Source organism: Phyllostomus discolor, chromosome 3, assembly GCF_004126475.2.
Source record: "Phyllostomus discolor isolate MPI-MPIP mPhyDis1 chromosome 3, mPhyDis1.pri.v3, whole genome shotgun sequence".
Lineage (NCBI taxonomy): Eukaryota > Metazoa > Chordata > Mammalia > Chiroptera > Phyllostomidae > Phyllostomus > Phyllostomus discolor.
Window position 1 is genome coordinate 40,615,538 of NC_040905.2, and position 27,303 is coordinate 40,642,840.

The following is a 27,303-nucleotide window of genomic DNA, read 5'->3' on the forward strand; positions in this document are numbered from 1 at the left end:
GAAATGGTTCTTGCCAATTTTTGCTAAAGCAGTTAACACTCTGAAATACTGCAAGGGTATAGCTCTTGATGCAGACATAGGACCTGAAGCATGAAATTAGTCTTTAGCTTTAAGGGGGAAAAAAGCTGGACTTGATTCTCATTTCATAATCCCCACAGCTCTAGCAATTCTGTACTTACACAAGTTAGCTTGCTATATAATTGTTGTAGGTAATTAAATCTGTGGTCAGATAATTTTCAAAAAATATTTAATAGTATTTGGAAGAACTTAAAGAAATCTCTTTGATGTCAGCCTGTTTTAAAAAAACAGTTATTTGAAAGTTTTATAGGGATATAAGAAAGATATTCTTAATTGGTCATCTAGATAGCTGAGGATTTAATGAAATAATACATGCAAAGCATTTAGCCCATTGGTGGGCAGATACCAGTATTATGTGTATAACTACTTGAATTTGGGGAATTTGCAGTTGATGGAGAACTTGGGCATGTGAACGTCAGTGTGGAATCCTTGCCACCCAGTGTCTGCTTAGTGTTGGGCACTGTGGTAGGGTCAGGTGTTAGGGCAGACAGAGGAAAGCATTATCTCTGATCTTTGAGAAACATGGTTTCTACTTGTTTCAGGCAATGGTTGATAATCACATATGATCTTACCTTGGGAAAAACCTGTTGCTAACTTAAATTAAGTCAAACTGTTTTACCATAAAAAATTTGTCACTGACATATTCTGTTACTAAAGACCAGTCACCTTTCTGTTGCTTACCATATTTTTAGGACTCTAAGACACACCTAGGTTTTAGAAGAGGAAATAGGAAAAAAATTTTGTAGCAAAAGATGTCGTAAAATATTTAATAACCTGTGACCCCGCTCCACCACTGCCCCACCCCTGACAGTGAGTGAGGCAAGCTACATTCAGACTATAAGACACACACCCCCCCTTTCCACCCAAATTTGGGGGGAGGGTGCATCTTATAGTCTGAAAAATATGGTAAGTTTGTTTTAATCCAAGGATCTGTTCTCAGGCAATTTTCTACCACTTCCTTTAGAACCGAGACTGTGAAGGCTGAGTTTATAGTTTGAAAATTTTACCGCCCAGTTATCCTTCCCTAAATGCTTAACTCTCTGGTAAGCCTCCCTAAACTCTTAACTCTCTAAGAGAAAGATCTGTGATCTTTTTATCTACTTATTCCTAATGAGAATGACAGCTAACATCAAGAACTTACTATGTAGCAGGCACTGTTTTTAGGGAGTTACATTTACTGACTGACTTAACCTATACTACATCTCTAGGCACTCTTGTCTGCCTCTCCCAGAAAGCGCTGAGGCTCAGACCAGTGGAGTAAATTGCACAAGGTCACGGTGCTGCTCGTAAACACAGAGCCAAGGTTTGAACCCAGGCGTTGTGGCTCCAGAGTCCACGCTTGTAACCACTGTGCTGTTCTGGCCCAGTAAACACCCATTAGGTTTTCAGTAAATTCCAGCAGGGTTAGTTGGAATGATTCCTGGGTGGAAACATTTCTGCTCAGTTGGAATCTGGGACTGATCAATCTGTAGGTCTCCTGGTCCCTTAATTACAAAAGTAAATTAAAACTAGGCAATTAATACATATGAAAAACCTTAAAATTTATATATTTGCTAACCCAGCAATTCTAATTCTCAGATTTTATTACAAGGAAAATAGTCATGAATATGTGCAGTGAATTGACTCTAGTTATATTTAGAGCAGCACCATTTATAATATTAAAAATTGCATATAATCCAAATAACTAGCAAAAGAATATTGGTTAAACATATTATGGTATACATGTAAAATGGAGAATAAAGTGTAAACACTTAAAATCATGTTGTAAAAGAATATATTTTCACATTGAAAGAGGCTCAATATATTTTTAATGTGAAAGTCCATTATTGAATGGTCTCATAGTATCACTTCCTTTGTAGAAATAATTGCATATTTATTTCATAAGGAACAGAAAAACAATCCTGTCTGCTAAAGAGTTTCTCAAACTGGAATGATGCTTGACTGGTTTCCCGTTATAAATGGGCATGTGAAGAATGCTATGGTCTTTTTCCATCCTGCAATTCAATCCATGGCACATTTTTGCCCGATTTTTTGTGTGTGTGGCATTTGGCAGTGTATCAGTTGGTGACATTAATGCTGTATAACCACAAAACCTCAGTGGTAGACAGCGGTAAGTATTTCTTGCGCATATGGCTGCAGGTCAGCAGGGTTTGGGCAGATTAGCCTGGGTTCTGCTGGAAAATTGGCTCCAGGTTGCACTCAGGTTCACATCTGCTCCACTTGCCTGTTTTCCTTGACCCAGCAGCTACCCAGGAGACCGTGCTCTCCTGCTGAAAGACAGGAGCCTCAGAGTGCATGTCCACCTGCACAGGCATGGTTTTAGCCTCTTCTGGCATCCTGTCAGCTAATTTTCTATTGGCCAAAGAAAGTCATATGGTCAAGTCCAGAGTCAAGGGGCACACTCCACCCACCATGACACCTTGGCAAGGATGCAGATATATAATGCAACTAGAGGGGAGCAAAAAAAAATTGGGACTAATCATTTTGTTTATCATAGTTAGCCTTTAGCTTTTCTTTTAAAAACAATCCTTTACAATAAAAATAGTTACCTTTCTCTACTTTCAATGATAAAAGTAATATGTATTTAATGTGGAAAGTTTCAAAAATAGAGTACTATAAAGAGAAAAGCCCATAATTTCACCATGCATATACACCCATTGTTGAACTTTTGACAGTTTCTTCTAAAGTTTTGAATTACTTGCTTAAGGGTATCAGATTAAAAGAAAAAGCAACCGGTACTTTTTTTTTGTAGGACTAGTATTTAAACAACAGACCCAGAGTTTACTGTGCCCATCACTGCTTATGTATATTCTTTTGTTGTTGGCTGATGGTGCTTTCTGCCTTCATGGCCTGCAGCTTGCTAAATAGGCACCCAGAAGCATCATGTAAACATTGACTGAGATTTGGAGCCCCCTGTTGAGGAAGGCAGCATTATTCTAATCATTATTCAGACCCTTGCAGTCCCGGCATGGGCATGTGGTACTGCGCCTGACAGTTCACAGCAAGGAGGCTTCAGAATGAAGGGCAGAACCTCGGGATTTTGAGTCCTGGCTTCTTGATATGCAAATGTGCTCTGAATCCTGGTCTTGCATTCCACAGCTGTGATGTATGTATGTTGTAGCCCCAATAGTCAGCTTCTCTTCCTCATGAAGAGAGGTGTATTTTTCAAGACATGTCTGGGCTGTTCGGGATGTAAAACAAAAGAGGAATCCGTATATGTATGTAACTTGCACATAGTAATATGAAATCGACTTTGTAGACAGCATAATCTAGAATCATGGTGTTCTATCTTGGGGGGCGGAAATTGAGAGATTTTTCTCTCTTGGACTATGGAAATGAATTTGGAATAACACCTGAAAATGTCAAAAAAAAAGGCATTTCAGAGTAGATTTCACTTCAAGAGGGAAAGGAAAAACACTATCTCAGAAAACATTTTTTTCTTTAAAATTAACCTGGAGGCCATAGTGCTTGCATGCTGTGTAGAGCGGAACAGGTTTCTCATCCTAAAACCCTCCTTAGCTTCATGAGCAAGGTTGGAAGAATTCAGATTAAAGCACATTTACATAAAATGTGACCATGCAAATGTGGCCTTGGTGTTTAGTAAATACTGCACCTAAATACCACTCGTGTTCCCTGGAAATTTTTTTACTTTTGTGATACTATCACAATAATACTGTTGTAAAAATGTTGCTACACTACATGCTGTAACAAGCAACATTCCCTCCCCCTAAGATCAATGTCTTAACACAATAGTTGTTTATTTCTTGCTTATGTAAATGTTGGGTTAGCAGGCATTTCTCTTCCTCCATGGTGAGTGAAGAACCTGCACTCCTTCCGTCTTCTGGTTTTGCTCTTTGTGGCTTTAAGATACTTTGCTTCCAGATGGTGGAAGTGGAAAGAGAGAAGAGAAATATTTCCGCTGAAAAGTCTCAGACAGGAAGAGATACACCTTATTTCCATTCACATACTTTTTAAAATATATATTTTATTTATTTATTTTTAGATAGGGAAGTGAGAGAGAAAGAAAGGGAGGGAATGTGAGAAAGGAACATCAATTGGTTGCCTCTGGTACCTGCCCCAACCAGGGACTGAACTTGCAACCCAGGTATGTGCCCTGACTGGGAATTGAACCAGCGACCTTTCATACTGTGAAACGATGCCCAACCAACTGGACCATACCAGTCAAGGCTCCATTCACATTCTTTTGACAAGATTGCAGCACATGGTCACAGCCCTGTGCAAGGTTAATGCTGGGGCCACTTGAATGGTCCCTCTGTGTCCACCTGTACAAGAGGTAGAGGCAACATAGCACTTACTAAATTGGGTAGATTGAGACAAATAGGTTCTAATAAAGAAAGGGAATGTGATTAACTCTGTTTTCTGTGTGTTAAGTTTGACATGTTTATAAGATATAGTAAATAGATACATCAAGTAGGACTATAGAATCGCAGAAACCGAGAGGATTACATTTGGAGAAGAAAAGGATTGGTTTCACCTGAGAGTGATATGAGACTAAGAACTTGCCATTGGCTTCAGCAGGATAGTCACTGGTAACATTAGGGGGAGCAGTGAGGTGTGGGTGGAAGCTAGAGTGGGTGGGTTAAGAGCAAATATAATTAAGGAATTAGATGTAGCCAATGTCTTGATGTTTAAAGCTGTAGATAGCTCTTTTGAGAAGTTATGCTGTGAAATGGACTAGAGAAATGGGGCAGGAGGTGGAAGGGCACGAGGGGTTACAGGGAGGCATCTTAGTGTCAGGAACATGCAGGCATGTTTGTAAGGTCCAGAAGGCAGAGATGATAGCCAAAAAAGTGAAATTCTTTGGAGGAACCTGGAAGGGTATCCAGAGCACATGTCAAAGCCTTGGTCTTTCACAGGAAGAAGGACACTTCCTCCATTGTAACAGGAGGAAGGGGGAGAAAATGGATGCAAAAGCAGGTAATTTTAGGTACATCTGTACCGTGGAATACTACTCAGGAGTAAAAGGGAACAAACTATTGTTGCAAATGACAACCTGGGTGAATCGCCAGAGAATTATGCTGAGAAAAAAGAAAAGGCTTATCCCAGGAGGTAACACACTATCACTATGTAATTCCATTTGTATATAACATTTTTGGAACAATAAAATTATAGAAATGGAGAGCTGATTAGTGGTTGCCAGGACTTAAGGAGGGGGTGGTAGGAAAGTAGGTGTGACTGTAAATGGGAAACATGAGTGGTTCTGTGGTGATGGAAATTGTTCTATAACTTGACTGTATCAGTGTCATTGCCCTGGTCATGGTATTGAACTATAGTTTTGGAAGATGTTACCATTGAGGGAAACTGGGTAAAAGATAACCTGGGTCTCTCTCCATTATTTCTGACAACTGTATGTGAATCTATACTTCTCTCAAAATAAGTTTTACTTTTAATTGGGAATATAGTCAATAATATTGTAATAACTATGTATGCTGTCAGGTGGGTAATAGACTTACTAGGCTGATCACTTTGAAAGTTGTATAAATGTCTAATCACTGTTGTACACCTGAAACTAATGTAATATTGTATGTCAACTGTAAATGTTAGCAAACAAAATACAGCAATGCATCAAAAAGATTATACTTTGTAATCAAGTGGGATTCAGTCCAGGAATACAAGGTTGGTACAACATTTGCAAATCAATAAATGTGATTCACCACATAAACAAAATAAAGGATAAAAATCACATGATCATATCAATAGATACAGAAAAAGCTTTTGATCAAATCCAGTGCCCATTTATGATCAAAACTCTCAGCAAAGTGGGAATAGAGGGAACATTCCTCAACATAATATAGGCCACATATGACAAACTCACTGCCAGCATCACACTGAACAGGCAAAAACTAGAAGTGTTCCCCTTAAGATCAGGAATAAGACAGGGTTGTCTGCTTTCATGCTACCTCTTACTCAACATAGTACTGGAAGTCCTAGCCACAGCGATCAGACAAGACAAAGAAATAAAAGACATCCAAACTGGAAAGGAAGAAATAAAACTGTCTTTATTTGCAGATGACATGACACTGTACATAGAGAACCCCACAGATTCCACCAAGAAGCTACTAGAACTGATAAATGAATTCAACAAAGTAGCAGGATACAAAATTAATATCTAGAAATCAGTTGTATTTTTATGTGCCAATAACAAACTAACAGAAAGAGAAATTAAGAAACAATCCCACTCACAATTGCTTCAAAAAGAATAAAATACCTAGAAATAAACCTAACCAGAGTGTAAATGACCTGTACATGGACAATTATAAGACACTGAAGAAAGAAATTGAAGAAGATACAAATAAGTAGAAGCACATACCGTGTTCATGGGTAGGAAGAATTAACATCATTAAAATATTCATACTACCCAAAGCAATCTACAGATTCAGTGCATTTCCTATCAAGATTCCAATGACGTATTTCACAGAACTAGAACGAATATTAAAAAAATTTATATGGAACCACAAAAGGCCCCACATAGCAACAGCAGTCCTGAGAAAGCAGAACAAAGTTGGAGGAATCATGCTACCTAGTATCAAACTATACCATAAAGCCATAGTAATCAAAACAGCATGATACTGGCATAAAAACAGACACACAGATCAATGGAACAGAATAGAGAGCCCAGAAATAAACCCACACTTTTATAGTCAATTAATATTCAACAGAGGAAGCAATCACATACAATGGGCTAAAGATGGTTTATTCAATAAATGATTTTGGGAAAATTGGACAGGTACATGCAGAAAAATGAAAGACTACCTTCTTACACCACACACAATAATAAATTAAAAAATGATCAAAGACTTAAATGTTAGAAACAAAACATAAAAATCCTAGAAGAAAAACATAGACAGCAAAATCTTGGACATTGCTTATGGCAATATTTTATCAGATATATCTCCCCAGGCAAGGGAAAGAAAAAAAAATGGGACTACATCAAACTAAAAAGTTTTTGCACAACAATGTAAATCATCAACAAAATAAAAGACAGCCCACAGAATGGGAGAACATATTCACCAATACAACTGATAAGGGGTTATAAAATACAAAACTGAACACCAAAAAAGACCCCACAAAACAAACAACCCAGTTAGAAAATGAGCAAAGGACGTGAATAAACACTTCTCCAAAGTGGACACACAGATGACCAACAGACATTTGAAAAGATGCTCAACATCACTAATCACCAGAGAAATACAAATAAAAACCACAATGAGATACCATCTCATACTTGTTGGAATAGCTATCATTAATAAATCAACAAACAACAAGTGCTGGCAAGGATGTGGAGCGAGGGGAACCCTTTTACACTGTTGGTAGGAATGCAGACTGGTGCAGCCTCTGTGGAAGGCAGTGTGGAGATACTTCAAAAAATTAAAATTGGATCTGCCCTTCCACCCAACCATCCCACTTCTGGGAATATATCCAAAGGAACCCAAAACACTAATTTGAAAGAACATAAGCACCCCTATGTTCATTGCAGTGTTATTTATAATTGCCAAGATATGGAAACAGCCCAGTTGTCTATCAGTAGATGAGTAGCTAACACAACTGTGGGACATTTACACAATTAAATACTATTGGACTGTAAAAGAAGAAAATTTTACCCTTTGTGACAGTATGGATGGATCTGGGGAACATTATGCTAAGTGAAAGAAGCCAGTCAGAGAAAGACAAATACCACATGATCTCACTCGTATGTGTAATCTAATGAAGAAACTGAACTAACAAGGAAAATGGGGTCAGATTAATAGATGGAGAGCAGGATCACAGCTAGTGGCGGGTTGGGGAGTGGGATTGGGAGTGAAGAGATTGAGAAAAAGGGGAAAAAGGACTTGTGGACATGGAAAAAATACATAAAAATTTTGAATGTTTTATTTTTATGTCCCCTTTCCAGATCACTGATTTTAATAAATTTGCTTTTAATTAAAAGCAGGTATTTTAATAGATTTCCAATGTTACCCAATAAATTTAATTAAAAAATAGGTTTGGTGGCTTCACTTTTCTCAATGCATGACAAAACCCCTGAGTGAAGGTGGAGAGGGTTATATGGGAGTTGAGTAGAGAAGGAAGTTGAATGGGCTTGGAGAATAGGAAGGTTTTTTTGGACACATTGGCAGCCCATTGAAGGTCTGAGACCATGAAAGTGAACTCTGTCTACATATCTGAGGAAAGCATTAAGGTGCCAGGGAAATTTGTGTAGCGGGAACAGTAGTTCCACAGACTGTAACACAGTGGCATGGTTCAGGGTCATTCAGTGCAGTGGTGGGGAGGGTGGAGCTGAGCTGTATAGGCAGCAGAAGAGTTTTGGTGCCTCCGGTGGGATTTATTGGAGGTAGAGCTGAAGCCCACGGATGCTCAGAAGGAAGACTGAAAGCAGGGACCTGGGTGTGTGATAGGGTTGGGCACTGAGCCATCGGCACAGCTAGGTTTGACTTTACCGGCCTTTGAAGGATGACTGAAATATTAATATTTTGAAATCTGGCATATTTTGAAACTCTTAAAAGGCAAAGGTATTTGCAATTATTATCCATGGTGCTGTCCTGTGATATTATTCTCTATGTGAGTTCTTGACTCTTGGCCAACAAGGTTGCGGGGGGGGGGGGGGGGGGGGTGGCGTTGGGGGAGGTGGGGACAAACCCATATCCACAGATAATTCACACTAAAGATCTTATGGGTTTAAAAACATTCTACTTCTGTTTGTTTTACTGTTTCTCAGTGCTTATAAAATCTCTATACTGAAGCCATACACCTGGGGTCAGAGGTTCTTTTAAGCTGGTTCAGTGTTGTGTTTTAGAACTTGTAAAATTGTTCATCAACAATAGCCTGTGAAACTGGAGGAGGTCACTACCCAATTTTCTGAGGGATCCCATTTTGCATCTTCTTTCCTGGTTTGAGTGCATGATTTTAAGTAGCCTTTAAAACTATTTGCTGTCTCCACCATTCCTATGTCAGTCTGTGTCCGGATATTTTGTTTGCTCTCTAGGTGTTCTAATTTGAAGATGACTTTTTGGGTGTATTTTTGTGTTTGTGGTTTCTCCTTGTCAGGGTGGGAAGATCTCCTGAGACTTCCTCTTAATGGGGCAACTAGCTGTTAGCCAGTTCCTTTGGCAGATGCTGCCCCCCCCCCCACCCCGGGTAGCTCCCTCAGGAAGCCTTCTGCTGTAGCTCATCCCCCATGCAGGTGGCCTACCAATGAGTCACTGCTCCCTCTAACAGGGCAATCACATGGTGGGTCCCAGGTTCCTGGTCACCTGCTGCTTAGGAACTGCTAAGGTCACCTTATTCAGAGCCAAGCTGCAAAGTCCAATCTGAAACTCCAATCTCTCCTTAAGGCATTTTGCAGCAACGAAACCTATCTAAGAAGTGATGCTGTCTAGTCTAGCATGATGAGAGGATTAAGAGAAGAATCTACATGAAGTCTTGAAGAACTGAATGAGAGTCCCTTATAGTGAGAGTCAGATGAGAGACTGGGTTGTTTGCTTCTACGTAGGTGTGAGCTCCAGAGAGTGCTGGAAGCTATGCTAGATCAGCAAATGCAGCTCTCCAGAAATCCATTTTACAACTCTAGCAGATCAGGTTTGAAGGACTTAAAATTAATCCTGAGTGTTAATTAAGATGTTATTGATAGAAGACCCAGTTTCTCTTAAGAATCCTGAAGTACCTTCTACAGAGCAAAAGGTAATGTGGGCTTAAATCATTGTTGACTGAAAACTTCAAGATTGCTAGGGCAGAAAAGTCCGTTGTATATTGAGATACAGCTAAACCATTATCACCTCCAAAATAAGTTCTTCTTGCCCTTTGGCTATGTTGGATGTGGCAAATCAAATACAGTAATGGAAATTCTTCAAAAGATACCAAGGATAAAAGTGTCTACTGGTCACTTAAAGTTTTTGCTGGCATTGCTTTAATTTGCTTGTATTTAAGTATAATTATATAAGGAGGCTGTCTATACCAATCAGGCTGATGAAGAAACATAACAGAAACAGACCAAAGATGTATGAATATTAAGATCCACAAAGCACTAGACATTCTTCCTTCTTTCTCTCCCAGTTTCTCCCACTCTCTTCCAATATCTGTCTCTGTCTCCCGCCCTCTTCCCATCCTTCTCTCCATCTCTCCCTTTCCTCCATCCTTCAGTCTCTCCGTGCATCTCTCTTGCTCACTCTCACTCAGTCTCACCCCCTTATTTCTTGTGTTCTAACTGATTCTATAAATGATGGACTTCAGTTATTCCTGAGAGACAAGTGAATTTATTGAATCCATATATCAAAAATTCAAGTTGTTTATTCTTAAAATTCTCTTTACAATAGAAAATTGATTTCAGATTTTTTTAGCATTTTATCAAGGGGTTGAATTTTTTGAAGGGAATAATTGTATTCCTTTTTGTTTTCTCTACAGGGTTTTTTTTTTTTTTTGGTACTTCCCTGAAAATGTGTTTTGTTCTGATAGGATGTACAGGGGCCTAGTCATGGCTGGACATGGTTTTCCTATCTTTCATGTGCTGTGTATTTTTAGGTTCTAAAAAGCATGAGCATTCTAAGCTTATCTTGTCAGTTCCTTACATGTGCGATGTACAAGAAATGAAGTGTTTTTAGCTTCCTGTGACTCTTGAGCATATGTGAGGAAGCCACAAAAGTTGAAATGGTTACAGTACAGTTAGGAGCATGAAATATAAATAATAAAAAATAAGTATTGACTATGAAATTCCACAGACTATACTCCTTTAGCTATTGCTGAGGAAAGGGAGATAGAGCTGTGGAGGGCAAGGCAGATGGTGGGTGCTGTCATTTCATGCTGCACGGGAACCCATGTGCGCAGCTGGACATAGTAATTGGCTCCTCTGGTGGCATTTTCTTATGTACAGTCACACTGCAGTGCAGCTGCAGAGGTGCCTGTGAGGTGCTAGCTGCTCTTGTGCTGAAATTGGTGAATTCGTCCTTATGTAAATCCTCCAGTCCACACAGCATGGAAGTGGGGTGTGGAGTAGCAGCTGGGGGAGAAGCAGATCAGAAGGGGACTGGGGTTTAAAGATAGAAAGCCAGAGACTTGGCTGAGTGGAAACAGCATCTTGACAGCTCCTGTACTACTGTTTCAAGATGTGATGGGAAGGGCATGAAATGGGGAGCTGAGGCCTAGATCCTGGGCCCAGGTCATCTGCTAAGTAAGTAGCCAGACCTTTCTGCCTGGTTCTCAGCTTGCTCGTGTGTAAAATGAGTGGGTGTGAGCAGATACTCTCAAGGTGCCTTGGAGTGGGAGTAGAAGATTCGTAGCTACCAAGATGAGAGAGAGGGAAGTCTTTGCAGAGGCTGGGTTTCCTTCACGTTCTCTCACTGACCCTTGCATTCTTGCTCCTCTGTCCAGTGAGTCAGCTCTCCTCCTCCCTTCAGGGAGCCTGTCAGCGACGTCCCATCACTGTCCTCGGAAACCGAGCACACCAGGCCATCTGTTTACAACTTATTCTCAGTGGCTAATCAAAGATCTGGAATGTAGACTGGTTTTAACTTCCTGGATGGAAAGTGATAATGAAGCCGAGTTTCTGTCAACTCTCCAGGAAAAAAGAGTAGGCACAGAAATGCAAATGCCACCAACAGGGAAGTGTAAAGATTTTTAACAATTAGTGCTTCTGATATATTAATGACTCTGGTGGTGGTAGCCTGCATTTGTCTTTGTCATGTTCCATTGTCATTCGAGCACTTCATCAACGTATGTTGTCAGGGCTAAATTTATTTTCTTGTGTCTGCCTAGCCAGACCATTTTTCTGTTCTTCGCTAGTCCTGTCTTAGGTGCCTGCATCGCACCAGGACCTGGAGGGAGAAGTGAGGGTGAGTACCCTCCTTGCTTTTAACTCATTGCTGACTTGCTCACTGCAGGTAAAACTTTTGAAAAGAGAGAACAGTATCATTTAAATGTCTTGCTTCAGTCTGCTCTCTTTGAGTAAGAACGCTGGTGGAGTCATGGCCACTGTAGAGGGTAAATGCTGCACGAAATTAGGCTTGAAGACAGATTTTGCACAAGGTAGCGGGGCTCCCGGCTTCCAGTCCCTGCAGAGGAGAGGCGTGTGATTATGTTAAGTGATGTGTGTGGACATTCGCTATGTTTGTATGCGTGCAGGCATGGGTGGCACTGTGTCCTTGGTTTTTATTTAGTGTTCGGTAATGTAGGATGTGCCTTTGTCCTAGGTTACTCTAGAAGGTGGTAACTGATTATGTATGTCATTGCCTTTTTATTAAAATTTATGAAATGAATTTCTCTGAGCTCAGAACAAGGAAAAAGAGGTTAGCTTCGTGTGATAAATTTGAATTCTTTCTTTTTTATTTTAATCCTCACCTGATGATTTATTTATTGTTTTGAGAAAGAGAGAGAAACATCAATGTGAGAAAAAAAATCAGTGGGTTACCTCCCATACACGCCATGACCGGGGATCAAACTTACTGTCTAGGCTTGTGCCCAGATGGGGGATGGAACCAGCAACCTTTTGGTGTACAGAACAACTTTCCAATGAGCTAAGTCACCTGGCCAGGGTGAATTCTTTGTTTTAAGTAATGACAGCTGGGTATCCCACTGTGTTTCTTCTTTGCTTTGGCTACCACAGTCGCTGTTTAAAAGAACTTTGTTGTTTTGTTTTTGCTCCCTTTTACTAGCTTTGGCTGTTATGGTATATGTAAACAATATTTCAAAGGGAGGAAAATATACACGCACAATCCCAGAGCAGTGAGACCCCACATTAGGAGTACAATGCAGGGAAAAGTCTCTCATATCCTTTACTGTGTTCCTGTTTCATTCCAAACACCTTCATATCACTTTGGCTGACTGATTCGCAGAAATACTTTCACTCTTTCTACCCCACTACCATCTTATATTGTTCTCTCAATAGAGGATCGATCACTTTTAACTTACCGTTATTTATGTATCTATCATCCCTTTTACTAGTTTATAAGGACCTTTTCCTTACATCCTTCAAGAGGAGCCCCCTGCATTGCAAACACTAAGTGCTCAGTGAAGAATGTTGCCATCCATGTAACCGAGAGGGTGTTATGCTGAGTGAAATAACTCAGAAGAAGACAAATGCCATATGATTTCACTCACACGTGGGATCTGAACAAAACAGAAGCAAACTCACAGATACAGGGAACATTTTGTTGGTTGCCAGATGTGAGGAGGTTTGGGGAGGGTGGGTGAAGAGGGGAAGGGATTGAGGTGCACAAGCTGCCAGGTATGGAAGCAGTCACGGGGGTGTGGGGTGCAGCACAGGGGATAGAGCCGGTGACGTTGTGATGACTGTGTGGTGTCAGGTGGGCGCTGGGCTTGGGGCGCTCACTTCATAAGCTAGATGTGTCTAATCACTGTGTTGTACACCCGAAACTGATACAATACTGTATGTCAGCTGTCATTGAAAAAATATAAAAAATAGGGGGAAAATGGTATTGGCATATAAAGTACATGGCATCCCATTAAATTTTAATTTTAGATAAACAAATATTTTAGTAGACTTCTATCCAATGTAATTCTTGGGATATATGTATTAAAATGTATTTGAATTCAAGTTTACATAGGCATCCTGCATTTGTAACAGTGCCGTCGGACAAGTTGATTTGTGAACTGGACGGTTATGACCTAGGCATGACCAGACACACTGTCTCATAGGTGTATGCATGGTGTGGCAGGCAGGCGGTTGGAGTCCCTACCCAGACATCAGTACAGTGTCCTTTTTTTAATGCTCGCCCCTCTAGCTGTCTGGTCACCTTGGAGACAGGGGCGTCTTCGCAGATGACTCCCAGCAGGCCTGTCATACGATGCACACTTCGACGTGTGAAGCTCTGTGTGCATAAGCCCCACTACCGTGCTTTCGATGGTCACAGTGCTCTCTGTGGATTCAAATAATGGGAGATTAAATGCATTTCATGGAGTGACTAGCAAAAAATGATTAGGCTCTCAATCTTGAGTGATGACCATTTAGAGGGTGGCTGGAATCACCAAATGGCTAGTTCCCCACCTGAGCACCACAACTCACTGATTTCCCCTATGCATGGCTAAATTCTCCAAAAGGGGACATTAAATAGCCCTAGTGATACTCTTACATTAAAACAGACACCTGGGACTGCATGGCTGCTTAATGTCTTCTGGTCTTTCAGAAGAAGTCAGTGCTAAACAATAGACCGGAAATGGAAAGGTTGAATTCCAACCTTATACTGGTCATTAATTTTCAAGCAGTGCAGAGGTGATCATGATGCTAATCTCAGCTTTGCTTTTGTTCTGCTTAAAAACAGAGCAATGTTTGTTCTGTTGTGTTTTGTAAAGCATTTTGGGATTTGTTAGGATCTTAGAATAAAAACCAGCATGGAACTAGAAACTGTTCTGAATAAATATATGTGGAAATACATTGTTATGTGAATTAGATTTTATATGGATGTTTCCTTGTAAAAAGAGAGAACTGGTTGGGAAATTTGGACTTGTCTGGAGATTTCTGCTTGGACGTGAAGTACGTTTTATCTGCACTGTGGCTGCCTTTGTTCTCTCTGTTTCTCTTATAAAGCTCCTGACCCTCAGTTCTTCCTGGGCCGTTGTCATAACTGTTTAGATATAGGGCAGTTGTCAGAAGTGCTCAGCATCTCCGGGCTGCCAGTGACATTTGGGTGTGTCAGTGAAAGGAACTTAGTGTGCAAAAGGGTGTTATTGAGTAGGATTCATAATTTCTTCCAAAAGTGAGATACTAAATACAAATTACCCTCTAGTATCTTAAGGGTTAACCAGCTTACTTCAAAAATACACAGTATTTTGTGGAGGTGTTGGGCTTTTTTGGAGATGGGTTTCAGAAGAGAAAAATCAAAGCCAGAATGTGTTCTCCATATCAAGTTTAAGGCCGTTGAGTGCTTTTCATGATTGTTATTGTTACAAAACAAACAGTTGAATCAAAATTAAATACTCTTCCAGGCGGAGGAGAACTAAACAATGGAAAAATATGAACTCTGGGAGAAATATAAATGAGACAGAATGGATAGTTAATATGCACAGACATAAGTATGTGGTTCTGTAAAATTTCAGTCAGTTCTGTGTGCAGGGTGTGACACAGGGCAACAAATACAGATGATTTATGGTCCCAGTCTACACCGAGTTTACAAAGTAGAAGAGCATGTTGGATGCAGAAATAAATCGCACTCTGCATATATGCAGCCGCACAGAAGCAGGGGGTGTGATGGGGGAAGGGAAGGCTAGTGGCACCCCCGGTTGTGGGTTTCTGGCCAAGATGGGTGAAGCATCCTGGAGGGGACCCGAACCACAACTGAGCACAAACTGTGTGTGTGAAGAACAGTGCGGGGCACTTGATGTGTGTTGCCCCTGTCATCCTCAGTAGCGGTTTGGAAATGGAAGCTCAGAGAAAGTCATTTATCCAGGATTCCCTAGCTAATAAATGGTGCAACCAGGATATAGGATCCATGTCTGGCTGGTTTCCCACTTGGTGCTTCCCAGTCCATTTGCTGAGTGGAATGAGAAGCAGTTATCCTCAAAGTGCCCCATGCCGGAGAGGATTTGATCCAGTCTGAGGAGAGCACCAAGAAGTGCTCTTCCCGGGAAGAGTGGTTGCTCAATGGAGAGTCCAGGGAATGAAAAGTCCTTGTTTAATGCTGGCCTTCTGTCTGCCAGGTGGGTAGGATAGGCATTCTGTTCACCTTCTCTGTTATTCCCAGTCACCCTAGGAGGTCAGTCAGTCATCTCCATCCCTCAGAATGTTTATGGGAAACTGAGGTTTAGGAGGTTCAGAGGCCTGACCAAGATCACACAGCTACTGCATAAGAATTGGTAGTTAGCCTTTGAAGTTTGGATCTGAATCTTGTGACGGGTGGAATGATAATGGACTTGAATTTAACAGTTTCCTTTTATGAGTTTAAAAATTGAATGTATTTCCAGGGTCTGGAGAGGGCAGTGAACAGTAAGATGGAATGAATTTCGGAAAGGATTGGATTAACAGGGCTGGGAAGTCTGCGTACGACAGGGGAGGTGGAGATGATTCCTACTCATCTGATTCTTATTTTGAAGAGAGCAAGACAGCAGTCCTCGGGGAGGTTTTAGGAAAGTGTAGAGGGGGCAGCTGGGGGAGAAGGAGGAGGAGGAGGAAGAGAGAACAGGGAGCTGACAAGTAGTTTAACAGCTGCTCTCCTTATCTGCAACTGACTGAGAAAAAATGGTTCTATTTATTTGCCGTTTCCTTCCATATATCTTCCCAACAGCATTCATCAATATCTGTCATTTCCCAGGGGCTTTGGACATGTCTAGCAATTCATTTTGCCGAATTATATTTCAATACTCGGATGGAGGGAGCCAGATCGCAGATGTTAACTCTGACCTGTGCCCAGCACCACTTAGGTGCCGCTGCTGCCCGGCTTCTGGGCGCCCTCCCTCAGACAGACATGCTAAGCAGTACTGCTTGGTGTCTGGTTCTTGTTCCCATGTTCCCACTAGAGCAGGCTGTATTTAATACCTCTTCAAAAATCAACGTGAGGCTGTCACATTAACCTTTGGTCTGTACAGCTAGAGCTTACCGCAAACTATTATGTATTTTTTAGTAAGAAAGTCAAATCCAGAGAATCGCTATTGGATGGGAGACGACCTTGGTGGTCTGGGTGCATCAGGGAGTTGCTGGCCAAGTGTGGGTCTCACTGCAGGATGGGAGAACGTGCTGGGTGTTGCTCCACTGAAAGGCAGCTATCATAATAGCAACATTGAAGCTTCCTAAGCTCCATTTCATGCATTAACTTATTTGGCCCTGATATCTCCCCTTATTAGAATTTGACTCGCATTGGATGAGAAGCAATATTTCTTCTTTAAGAACAAGTTAAGAGAAAATGAAAGAAAAGGCCAAATATGTTTCTCTGTAAATGTAGATTCAAATTGTATCCTTTTAAAATACACTGTGTTGGCATTTTTTTTTTCCTGTTTATCATAGAAAGGCAAGAGTAACAGGGCGGCTGTCTGTGACTGAGGGTGCAAAGACCGCTGCCCCCTTGCATCATCTTTCCACATCACCCACACCGGAAGTTATTTCTGATTTAAAACTGCAGCTACAGTTGACGGTGGGAGCAGCAGCTCCAGGTGCTGCCCCATAGCTGTGTGGTTTGCCCAAAGGCCCTGGTTTCTGTCGTGTAGTCGTGTGCGTTGTGTTGTTTTTCCACAGCCCGCAGCTCTCTCACAGTGTGGAAATGCACTTTAGTAACTCTTGAAATACTTGCCCTGTACCCAGTCAGTCTGGGCTTGCCCATGTGTTATCTTCTGCTACCTGTTCTGCTTGCAGTGAGCTTCCTTTTAAAGCATCCCCCTAACTTTGTCACCAGACGCTATGTGGTTACTAATGTTGCCTTGCCGTTCTATGCTGAATATAGGACACTGGTGATGAGAGAAATTGGGCATCTCTGGTGGGTTTGTGTCTTGTAGCAAAACAGGAGGAATTCAGAGCCTGCTGCACTGGGCGGTTAATTTAATTTATACCACTGTGCCCTGACTACTGACCTCACCAAAACATGAGTGCTTTCTCCCTTCAGCTTCCGGTTTCTTGGTGAATTGAAGATCCCTGGCTAATAGGCAGTGATAACTTCAAGGTCTTAGGGTCAAAGCCGTGCTGTGGACTTTTCTTGTGTGAGTAAACACAGACCACTTTTTTTTTTAAGGCTAGAGCAGTAGCTCAGTAGAGGAGTCAGTGAACTTTAGCACTCACTGGTCACAGGTCTGTTGACTTTTCAAATTATATTTATTTGCGCCATTAAGAAGAATGATTTAGAGCATTATTGATACTGTCTAGGTATAGTTATTCTTTTGCAATGGGGACAAGAAGCTGGAAGTCAGTCACCCATGTGAGAGGGAAGACGAAGGAACCGTGTTTCCTTGTGGTAGCAGCACAGCTGAAGATGAGTAAATGGAGGCTGTAACTGCCTGTGGGCATGGCAGTCAAGATGGGGAGGGAACCAATGTTTAGGAGTGAGCAACGGGGCATGGAAGAGAGATATCTTGATGATGATGGAGTACGCTCTAGGGCCATGGCTATGGCTGCTGACTCATGGATTCTGTCCTCGGTTAGCCAGTGACTTACCGTGGTCTTTAACCTTCCTCCAGGGAAGGTTCTTAAAAAGCACCATTCCCTGGCTCATAAATGATTCAAAGGGCTTAAGTTATTAAGTGTGGTTTGTAAAAGTGGGTGCCGATGGAGTTGGATGTGGATAACTCCTTTTGGCCAACTGAAAGGACCCCCTGGAAGGTGGAGTGTTTTTGGCTAAACAAGGGAGAGTGGTTTTGTGTGTGTGCACTTGGTAAAATACACATAACTATATATATTACCATTTTAATCATTTTTACAGGTGTAATGCAGTAGCTGTGAGCACACTCACATTGTTGTGTGGCCGTCACCCCTGTTTATCTCCAGAACATTTTCATCATCTTAGACTGAAACTTAATACCCATTAAATGATAACTCCTTATTCCCCCTCCCCAGCCCCCAGCACACCCTTGTTCTTTCAGTCCAATTAATCTGGCTGTTCCAGGAACCTCATGTAAGTGGAGTCATACAGTGTCTCTCCTTTTGTGTCTGACTTCTTTCATTTAACATGTCTTTGGGGTTCATCCATATCACAGCATGTGCCAGAATTTCCTTCCTTTAAAAGGCTGAATCATATTCCGTGATCATATACCACATTTTGTGTATCCATTCACCATCCATTAGTGGACATTTGGGTTGTTACCACCTTTTAACTATCATGAATGATGCTGCTATGAATATGGGTGTACAAATACTTGTTGAAGTCACTGCTTTCAACTCTCTTGTGAATATACTGAGAAGAGGAATTAAGCAAGGCAGGTTTTAGTAGGCAGTGTGTGTGGGGGGCAAAATGGCGGGAATGTTCCTCCTCCCACTTTAGTTGGTAGAGGTGAACTTTCTGGAGGCTACTGTGAGAACTTCGGTACCTACTCAGGTTAGCAGCAGCCTGGTTGGCAGCCAAAGGGTAAAGATTTAGGGTGAGAGAGATGTGAGCATGTGGCCCCGTTTTCCTGCTAGTGATTCTAGCACAGTGCTGACTTCCTGTTCTTCTTTTCATCCCCGGCCCCTTCTCCTCTGTAATGCTATCCTCATTCTCCTTCCCTCCCCGTGTGACTCCCCATTTCACAAAACCCTGGAGAGCAAGGTGTTGGGCCACCCCGTTCCCCTTTTTTCCTGGCTGGTACCTTATAGGGATAAACAAACTTTCCCTGACTTTTATGTATAACTGAGCATCAGAAGCCTTATCTAAATGCTGCTTCCTGGTATAGTTATTAGGTCTTATTTTCCCTGCGATGTCCTGTTTGAACTCCAGAAGGGATAACCCAGACTGTAAGACTGTGGACTGACTGCTAGATCTGTGTTGCACTTCAGGTGATATGGAACTTTTTTAACTGGAAGCTTTTAAATCTAGTCAGGCATTGTTATTCCTTGATGGTGAAGTGCATCTCCAGAGGCTACATTTAATTCTTTACATAGACATTCTGCTAGAATTATCGCTGACCTGATATTTTCGTACTTAAGAGGGATGCTTCAAGCTTTGGGGGTGCTTTGAAGGCACGTACTTATCTCATTTGAAAACGTGCATTTGTGGAGGTCTTGCTTCTTGTTCCTTGGACTTCAGGATGGAAACAAAAGAAAACACATTTCAAGAAAGAGATCATAAGTACCCTATGAACTGAGGGTACAATCACAAGAACCAAGGCACAATCTGGCCCTGACTGGTGTGGCTCAGTTGGTTGGGTGTCATCCCACATAGTGAAAGGTCACTGGTTCGATTCCTTGTCAGGGCGCGTGCCAGGGTTGCGGGTTCAGTCCCTGGTTTCAAGAGGCAACCTGCCAATGCTTTTCTTTGACATTGATGTTTCTGTCCCTCTCTTTTTCCCTCCCTTCACCTCTCTCTAAAAATAAATGAATAACATCTTTAAAAAATATTTTTACAAAGGCACAATCTGGCTCTAGGTTCAGTGATCTACTTATTTTTATGCGTAACCTTAAAGGCTTCACTCACTCTGTTAAGTAGAGGTTCTGTGACCAAAACAATCACAGCAACCAAAGAACCCTTTCAGATGCCCCATACCCTGTGGCTGAAGCCTGAAGAGTTCTTCTACCACTCTGGCCAACTGACTCCAGCTTTAGTATGGACCTCTATTATTGCCTCTAAATTTCTTGTCATGTCAGTAGAAAATATTTAATAAATGTTTCAATAAACATACTGGAATTTTAGAAATGTGTTTCTGAAGAGCACAGAATTGATCAAAGTCCCAGTGGTAACGACAAGCTCCATTTGGTCTTAAAACGTAGCAGCCAGATTGCTAGGCAAGCTCACCTCTCATGTAACGCATCGGGAATAGTATCATCCATTAATTTCTATCCTGTGCAGCTGAATGATGCAGTTGACAGATGCTAATTTTCTTAAATTGTAGGCAGCAAATGATGCATGAATACAACAGCAACACACTTTTTAGAGGCCCTTGGTAGTCATGAGAGAGGGAATTCAGATAAAGTTTGATGTAATCACTACCAGCTATGGCACAGTGTTAGTGCCTACTAATGACTGCCTTAAATCCATCTGTTGTCCTCTTTTCCCGATTAACGCTAATAGAGGTCCAGGCAGGAATGAAACATCCCATGTGTTGTGCTAATGGACCCTCCAATTTATAACATTCATATGATTCCTAGGGACACGCCTCATACAAGAATAATGACATCTAAAATCTAACCCACAAATAATGAAAAAAAAGAGTGCAAAAATAAATAAACACTTAAAAAAGTAAAATAAAATCTAACATGCAATAGGATTATAAACATTTCATTATATATATACACATCTATATCGAATGCTTCATCATTCAATTATTTCCTCCAGTGGCTTAACAAAATTTTATTTCTTGCTTACCTTAAAATTTATTGTGTGTTGGGTAGCCCATTGTATTTTTTATTAGTTTTGTAAAGTTTATATTTATTGAACATTTCTTGTATAGTGTGTTTTTCTTTTTTTTTAAATTTTCGACCACCCACAAGTGCAACCCCTATTTTCCAGCTGAGGAGCCTGAGGCTGGGAGAAGCTCACGAATAGGTGATGGACTCGGTTCTGGGGCAGAGTCGCCACTCAGCGGCCTGACTCTCGAGTCGATCGTAACTAGAGCAGTTACTTTCCACCCTTACTAGCAAGGACCTTTGTGTCCTCTGCAATGAATGGGCTGAGTTCAAAATCTTATTTCAAACTCAGTTCTAAAACTAATCAATTATTGAACATCAGAAGGTCTCCTTTTGGGTTAGGATCTGTTACATCACAAAATAATTGAGGGCTGACAAAGTCTTTCCTTGACCAAACTGTGGCCAGGCTCCTCTGAGCCCTGTTTCTCCAGTAGACCTTCCCCCTTGACCACTGAAGACTTGAACAGACACGTAGTTTCTAACAGCTCAAGGCTACATCCTCAGGATGACCCTCACTCCTTTAAAGTGCCTGCTTGAGATGATTCAAGGTTGCCAAAAATTTCCTGTTTGTTTCTGGCCACTAGATAGGGTCTCTGTCTCCCAGTCTGTGGGAGGGCAGAATCCTAACTTCGATGATCGCCAGCTAGCAGACAGAGCTGGCTTGATCGCTGTTCCGCTGACAAACCCTTTGTGACTTTTCATTTCCCTGACTCACTGAGCTCCCACTTGCTCCCTGCCTCCCCTTCCTTCTCCTTATAAAACACCCTGTTACTTCTGCATAAATTGAACTTGAGTTTAGTTCATGCTGGACTCTTTTCCCATTGTAGTAGTTATTACTGATTAAAATCTATCCTTACCACTTTGAGTAGTACCCAGCTTTGTCTGTCTTTGACAAAGCACGCATATGGGCTTGTTACCCAGATTAACTCCCGCAAGACTTGGCAACAAATAAAATGTGTGTGGTGGTGTTAGACTGAGTGATCTCAGAGAAGATGGTACATGTGTCCTGTTAGCGGTGTCTCTGCTTGTTGCCCTGTGAGATCTAACAAAACTGAAGTGTTCAAAATGTCGTTTGGAGTCTGTGGGGAGAAGTCTGTGGAGTCTGTGGCTCTGGTTCTTCATGCCTCCCTCTTCCTGAGCTCTTTCTGGATGTGCCCAGAGTCTGAGTTCCCACCCGAAGCATTCCCTGGGCTCATCGAACTAGGACTGTAGCATCTGAAGTTCCTGCACTGAGGATTATCAGGGACTGCCCCTGCTTCTGGCTGCCTTCCCCTCGCAGACAGGGAGCCACTCCTGGCCACAGCTGCCACGGCCTGCATGCTGGGACCGGGCGAAGGTCCTCATGGTTCCTCTTTGTTCCCATGCGCCATAGGGAGCCTCTTCCCCTGGCTTGTTGCTTCCTGACCACACCCAGGCCCCTTGGACACCCCCACCATTACCCCCCCGCTATGTGGCCTTGGAACTGCCCATTGTGGGGGGGTGGAAGCAATGTGCTCCTGGCTGGTTTGCCATGTTAGATTTCGAAGCACTTTTTTTTGATAGAAATCATTAAAAGCAATGTCATGTGATGTCTACAGAAATGAAGAGAGAATAATTGGATACACTACGTATACCTACCAGTCGGCTCTACAAGGCTTCATATTTGCCACATTTTTCAAGACACATTAGAAAAAACTTAATATTACATTTATTAAAACCACAACTGAAAACTTAATTTTAAACTTCCGTTACTCCCTGCAGGTAATTTTAAAACAATGCAATATTATAGCATACTTCTCCCTGGACCCAGTCCCCATTTCCTTGCCAGAGATAACAATAATCTGGTAAGAAATATTATTCTTTGTTGTAATATTATTCAGCAGTGTCTGCTATTTCTTTTGTGATCTGTCCAAGGAATCCATTACCATGTTTTATTTTGTTGCTGCAATGGTGGGGCTGTATCAGTGGAGTTGTGACGTTCTTATGACAGTGTGAGTGGTGACAGCATGTTGACTGCCTTCCACGTCCTGGGCTTGAGTGCCTGAAGTGTATTATCTCATTTAATCCCATCTGCTACCACTTCATTCATTCATTCATATATAACACACATATATACACATATGCATGTATATGTATGCATATATATGTTATATTCATATAAGTATAAAATCATCCTATCTTATGACTTGTTTTTCACCTAAGCATATGCGATGAATGGGCTTCAAGGTAAGAATCTGGTTTTGCCCACTTATTAGCTGTGTGCCCTCATTTAGTTATGTAACCTCTCGGGCTTTAAAATGAGGATAATATTACCTAGGGACCCCATAGGGCTGCCTACTGTGTTGCAGTGCGTGGACTATAGGAAGGTCTTAGTGTATTTAACTCTTATACTTTACTGCAGATGAAATTGGAGATAATAATCAGCTTAGTTTTATTTTTCCTTTTAGACTTCATCAAGAATTGATCAAATAGTGCCGTTTAACTGCATTCAGTCAGAAAACATTGTTGAGCACTTACTAAGTGCCAGACCCTGTGCTGGGGACTATGCCAGGTACTGAGAACACAGAAATGAACACTGTTTCTTCCTCTTGGGGATTATGGGGAGACAGTCTAAAGACTATTTTTACTAAGAGAAAAAAAGACTGAACTATAGAATTTTTTAGTGACTTAAATATTCACCCTTTAAATTTTCCATGATTACATTAAATTCTTCATGTTTTATATTACCCTTGTTTTATTTAAAATAAAGCATCTGAGCCAGAGCAGTGGTGAGGCCAGAGCGCACTCCCTCCGTCATGTAAACGTGACATCAGGCAGCTTCCGCACTTCCTGTCAGGCTGCTCTCTGAAACATGAAACAAAGAAATATAAAGCATAAAATACAGGAAAAGGCCCTGGCTAGTGTAGCTCAGTGGATTGGGGTGTGGACTGTGAACTGGGGGGTTGCTAGTTCAATTCCCAGTCCTGGCACATGCCTGGGTTGCAGGCCAGGTCCCCAGTGGGGGCCATGTGAGAGGCAACCACACATTGATGTTTCTCTCCTCTCTTTTCCCTCCCTGCCCCTCTCTCAAGAAATAAATAAATAAAATTGTTAAAATATATAGGAAAGGACACAGGGAGGGCCAGGAAAAAAAAGTATGGATTCTGATTCCTGGAGGTTGGTATATTTTTAACAAATTATGTCCTTCAAGCAGTGAGAGTTATTTCTGTGTTAAAGAAGCCATTTATTCATGTAATCATGATAGTATGCCCAAATGCACTCTACAGTTTTCTGTTCTTCTTTATTAATGTCTTGCTTTAGGCCTAAAAAGGGCAGATTTCCCAAAGACCCTCTTTTGTAGCCCAGCTTTTAGTTCATATTTCAAAATATGCAAGGAAAAAAAATTTAGACTTAAATGTAACATATCTTGCACAAAATATATCTGAATAGTTTTGAGATGGTTACCGCCGGAACCACAAAATGTAATTATATTTGAATTTTAATGATAGGGTTTATGCTTCAATTAATTTGCTTTATTTTTGTTTGTTTGAAAAAGGTCATAACCTATTATGGGGTACCGAGGGGAGCACATGACAAAAATCAATTTTGCTAGAAAATACAGGTTGCAGTTAGAAAATCTGGAAGCAAGTCACCGAAATGTTGATGGTGGTTTTCCCTGGTGTAATTCTCAGTGATATTTTTTCTTTATATATATTGTGTTTTCTACGTTGTGAGTGACAAGAAACCAAGCAAAAAAAAAAGATAGTTTTCAACTTTACTACTGTTAGGACTAAATAGCTAGCATTTACTGAGTGTTTACTTAAAAAATCCTCTAATACTCTTAATACTTTACATAGTTGATCCTATCCCCATTCCCCATTTAGAGATGAAAAATTAAGGCCAAGAGAGGCTGACTAACTTCCTCTCCTAGTGCCATTCAGCTATAGGCAAGGTCTCAAAAGCAGATCTAGTTTTCTCTAGATCTGTGCTTTTACTATATAAGAGAGTGAAAGAGCAATTTGGCATAATAAAGCCATTTTCCCCCTTTGCAATTAAAATCTATATTCCTGAAAGCCCATACATTAAAGCATTAGACCTCTTAACATGGACAGTCGATGGGAGCTGTCCCTAACTCCTGTACTTTGATAGTGCTGGTAGCGTGGACACTAATAGTGAACTAGTGAGTATTATACTGCAGTCAGTTACTAACTAGTGGGATGTGCCTGCGAAGTGTATGCCACAGGTAGAGGGGAGCTCTTTTACAAGGAAGAGCTCTGTTGGGGAAAATTCAAGGAACAAATGTCCACACACGGGGCTGCAATACCTCCTGATTCTGGGAGGTATGAAGCTGGAGAGTGCCCATACACACAGCCCTTCAATGAGACTCTGTGGGTTATCTGCCATCTTTTCATTGTCCCTATGTGTTTTCTGGGAAAGAAGTGCCCGCTTATTCTTTCATCAGTCAACAAATATTTAATGAGCACCTGCGGGGGCCAGTGTTAGTATTGCGGCAGAGCAGATAAAAATCAAACATGGCCTCTGCTTTACTGAGCCTCATTACTGTGTGAATATTCATGTCCATCCTGACTTCTTGAAGTCAAAAAGCCTTATTTCTTGGGCATTGATAACTAGTCTAGTCCATGTACTAAGGAAGTAACATAGTGTGAGTTGGTTCAGTTGTTTGACTTTCAAAGGCATACACATATATTAGAGTTCAAGGTTGATGTAACTTTGCTCAGTGAAGCTTAAGCTGACGTCCATGCCCTGATTTATGTAAATAGATACAATTATGTGTTGTGTGGACATGGATGACCAACCAGTGCTTCAGAGAGAGAAGCTGGGAGAAAGAGGCACCAGCCCCATTTCACCTTGAAAGAATTGTAACCCTTCCTTTTGTTGGGTACGATCTCCACTTTGTAGACTCTTTCCCAGATGAATCCTGGATCACTTCCCATAGTAGACATTTTAAAACTATGTGTGTACATGCACAGGTTTATTTCTAAGGTGCTGAGAATGATTTGTGGATTTATATACACCCTCAGCATGCTCCCATGGAATTGGCAGGATTAACAGGACACTTCATTCTGCCCTGGCTGAAAGCTACAGGTTCAGATGGGGTGAAATGAATGGGTTTTCTTGGGGTTTTGAGAGAATTCAGGGTCAGAACTTGCCACTGGATCTCTTGACTTAATTAAAACAATTTTCCTCTGGTTGCTGTTGGTAAATGTAATTACGGCAGAAAGTAATATAGAAGGATGGCCAAGAAGGGGTCTGCCACTTCCGTGGAAGTGCTACTGTTCTGCTTGCTGCTTACATTGTCTTCTCTTTTGCCCCAACAGGGAGGTACCTCCTTCCAAACCCTGTGGCGGGCCAGGCCTGGTCAGCTTCTACGGAGACCTCCAACCTCGTGCGCATGCGCAGGCCAGGCCTTGGGCCAGTCCGCGCCCCTGCTCACCGCCAGCCTGGTGAGTGCCTTTGGGCTCTGTCTTGTGTGGGGCTGGGTTTGGTCCCTCTCGGCCACCTCCCCAGGGACTATTTTGAGTTTATTTTGGTTTATACTGGATTTGAACTTACATTTAACATTAACATGTAAATGTAACATTTGAACTTACATTTCACAGATTTGGCAATGTGAAATTCCATGCTTTCAGTGTGCTGATTTTCCAAGCACATTCCTCTCCCCAAACCCTCAACCTAATTTGGACTGTTTCTGTCAACTTGACTCTTGTCCACACTCTTCCTGTAAAATAAATGAAAATGCTTCTCAGCTTAAAAAAAAAAACAAACAAAAACTTTTATTTGGAAAATAATTCCAAACTAACAGAAAAGTTCCACGAATGAGAAAATAAATAAAATACCAGTTGATCCTTCACCTAGCTAGATTGAACTACTAACCTCTTTACCCAACTTTCTCTCCCTCTGCATATACACATGCATATACACACAATATTTACATACACCATACTTTTTGAACTGTTTGGGAGTAACTTGTATATATCACAGTTATTAACTTCAGTAAATTTATGGCTGATATGAGCCTTTTATCTACTCTGCCATCTGTGTTTCAGTTTTATCAATTGGCTCAGTAATGTCCCTCCTATGTACAGGATCCAGTCTAGAGCCATATATTACATATAATTGTCATATCTATGTAGCCCCCTTTAATCTGGAATTTTTTCTGTAACCCCTTCTCTTTTGCCTTTTTGACATCGACATTTTTGAAGGCTACCTACCCCCACCCATGTTTTTTAATGGAATATTTCTCATATTATGTGTCTAAGTCTGATATT

The 27,303-nt window shown here is 41.3% G+C and overlaps 1 protein-coding gene across 1 annotated transcript in view; it reads left to right on the forward strand.

The window, feature by feature from the left end:
- MAST4 (microtubule associated serine/threonine kinase family member 4) overlaps nt 1-27,303 on the forward strand; it is a 532,524-nt gene that overhangs the window by 150,681 nt on the left and 354,540 nt on the right. Inside the window, 2 exon segments of the mRNA XM_036019855.1 lie at nt 26,353-26,432; nt 26,434-26,478. Of these exon segments, the coding sequence (XP_035875748.1) occupies nt 26,353-26,432; nt 26,434-26,478 (125 nt within the window).